This window comes from Lepidothrix coronata, unplaced genomic scaffold (assembly GCF_001604755.1).
Source record: "Lepidothrix coronata isolate B3197 unplaced genomic scaffold, Lepidothrix_coronata-1.0 Scaffold4492, whole genome shotgun sequence".
NCBI lineage: Eukaryota > Metazoa > Chordata > Aves > Passeriformes > Pipridae > Lepidothrix > Lepidothrix coronata.
The window spans coordinates 1-1002 of record NW_016694672.1 but is presented as its reverse complement, the minus strand read 5'-3'; the positions used below and the strand labels follow the sequence as shown (position 1 = coordinate 1002).

Here is a 1002-nt window from a genome sequence, read left to right as displayed (position 1 = left end):
GTGATTTGAGGGGAGAGAGGGGGTCACAACCCAAGAGGTGTCTCCGGGTGGGGTCCCCCCAAATTCCTCTGGGTGTCCCATCCCCCTGCCCCCCCCCAAAGGATGTGATTTGAGGGGAGAGGGGGGGGTCACAACCCAAGAGGTGTCTCCGGGTGGGGTTCCCCCAAATTCCTCTGGGTGTCCCATGCCCCCCTGCCCCCCTCCCACCCCATAACCCCCTCTCTAACCCCCCCCCATCCTTCCCCCCCCCCAGGCCGCTGGCTCCGGGCCCTGTGCCACGACTACTCCACGTCTGCCCGCGAGGCCTGGGCGGGTGCCCGGCGCCGCCCCGGCACCACCCTGGGGGTCCTGGGCGCCCTGGGGGCTCTGGGGGTCTGCGCCGGCTCCGTGCCCGACCTGCAGTCGCTGGAGGGGGCGGCGGTGGCGGCCGGGGGGGCCCTGGGGCGGCTGCCCCCGGGGTGTCGCAGCCCCCGGGCCGAGCGGCGGGTGCTGCGGCTGCTGCGGCTGCGGGAGCGCGGCCGCCTGCGGGTGCTGAGCCTGGGCGTGCTGGCCCTGGCCCACGAGGACCCCCACGGGCCGGACCCCGCGCTCTACGCGGCCACCTGCCCCCACCTGAGGCCCGGGGGGGCTTGGTGGGGGTGGCCGGGGGGGGGAACCCCGCTGGACGTGGGGTTCCTGGGCCGCTGGTGGGGGCTGGAGGCGGCGCTGCGCGACTGGGACGTCAACGACGACGAGTTCGGGGGGCTGCCCGAGCCCCTGCGGCGCCTGGACCCCCGGGCCCTGCGCTCCGAGGGCAACGAGAGGCTCTTCCTCGAGAGGCTGCGGCCCGTGGTGCTCAGGGACGAGGACATCGAAGGCGAGGGGGGGCCCTGAGGGACCCCCGGGCACCCCCCGGGCACCCCCCGGGCACCCCCCGGGCCAGGAGGAGTCAGAGTGTCATTTATGGTTTATTGGGGTGGAGGAACTGGGGGGGTTTGGCCTCAAAATCTGGGGGAACGGGGG

The 1002-nt window shown here is 74.5% G+C and overlaps 1 protein-coding gene across 1 annotated transcript; it reads left to right on the top strand.

The window, feature by feature from the left end:
* Window positions 1-253: 253 nt before the first annotated feature.
* Window positions 254-995, top strand: CUNH19orf52 (chromosome unknown C19orf52 homolog; the record flags this gene model as incomplete). The annotated part of the gene is made up of 1 exon (XM_017803808.1): window positions 254-995. A coding segment is annotated over one exon (620 nt), but the record flags the coding sequence as incomplete, so codon positions are not given.
* Between the last annotated feature and the right edge of the window lie 7 nt (window positions 996-1002).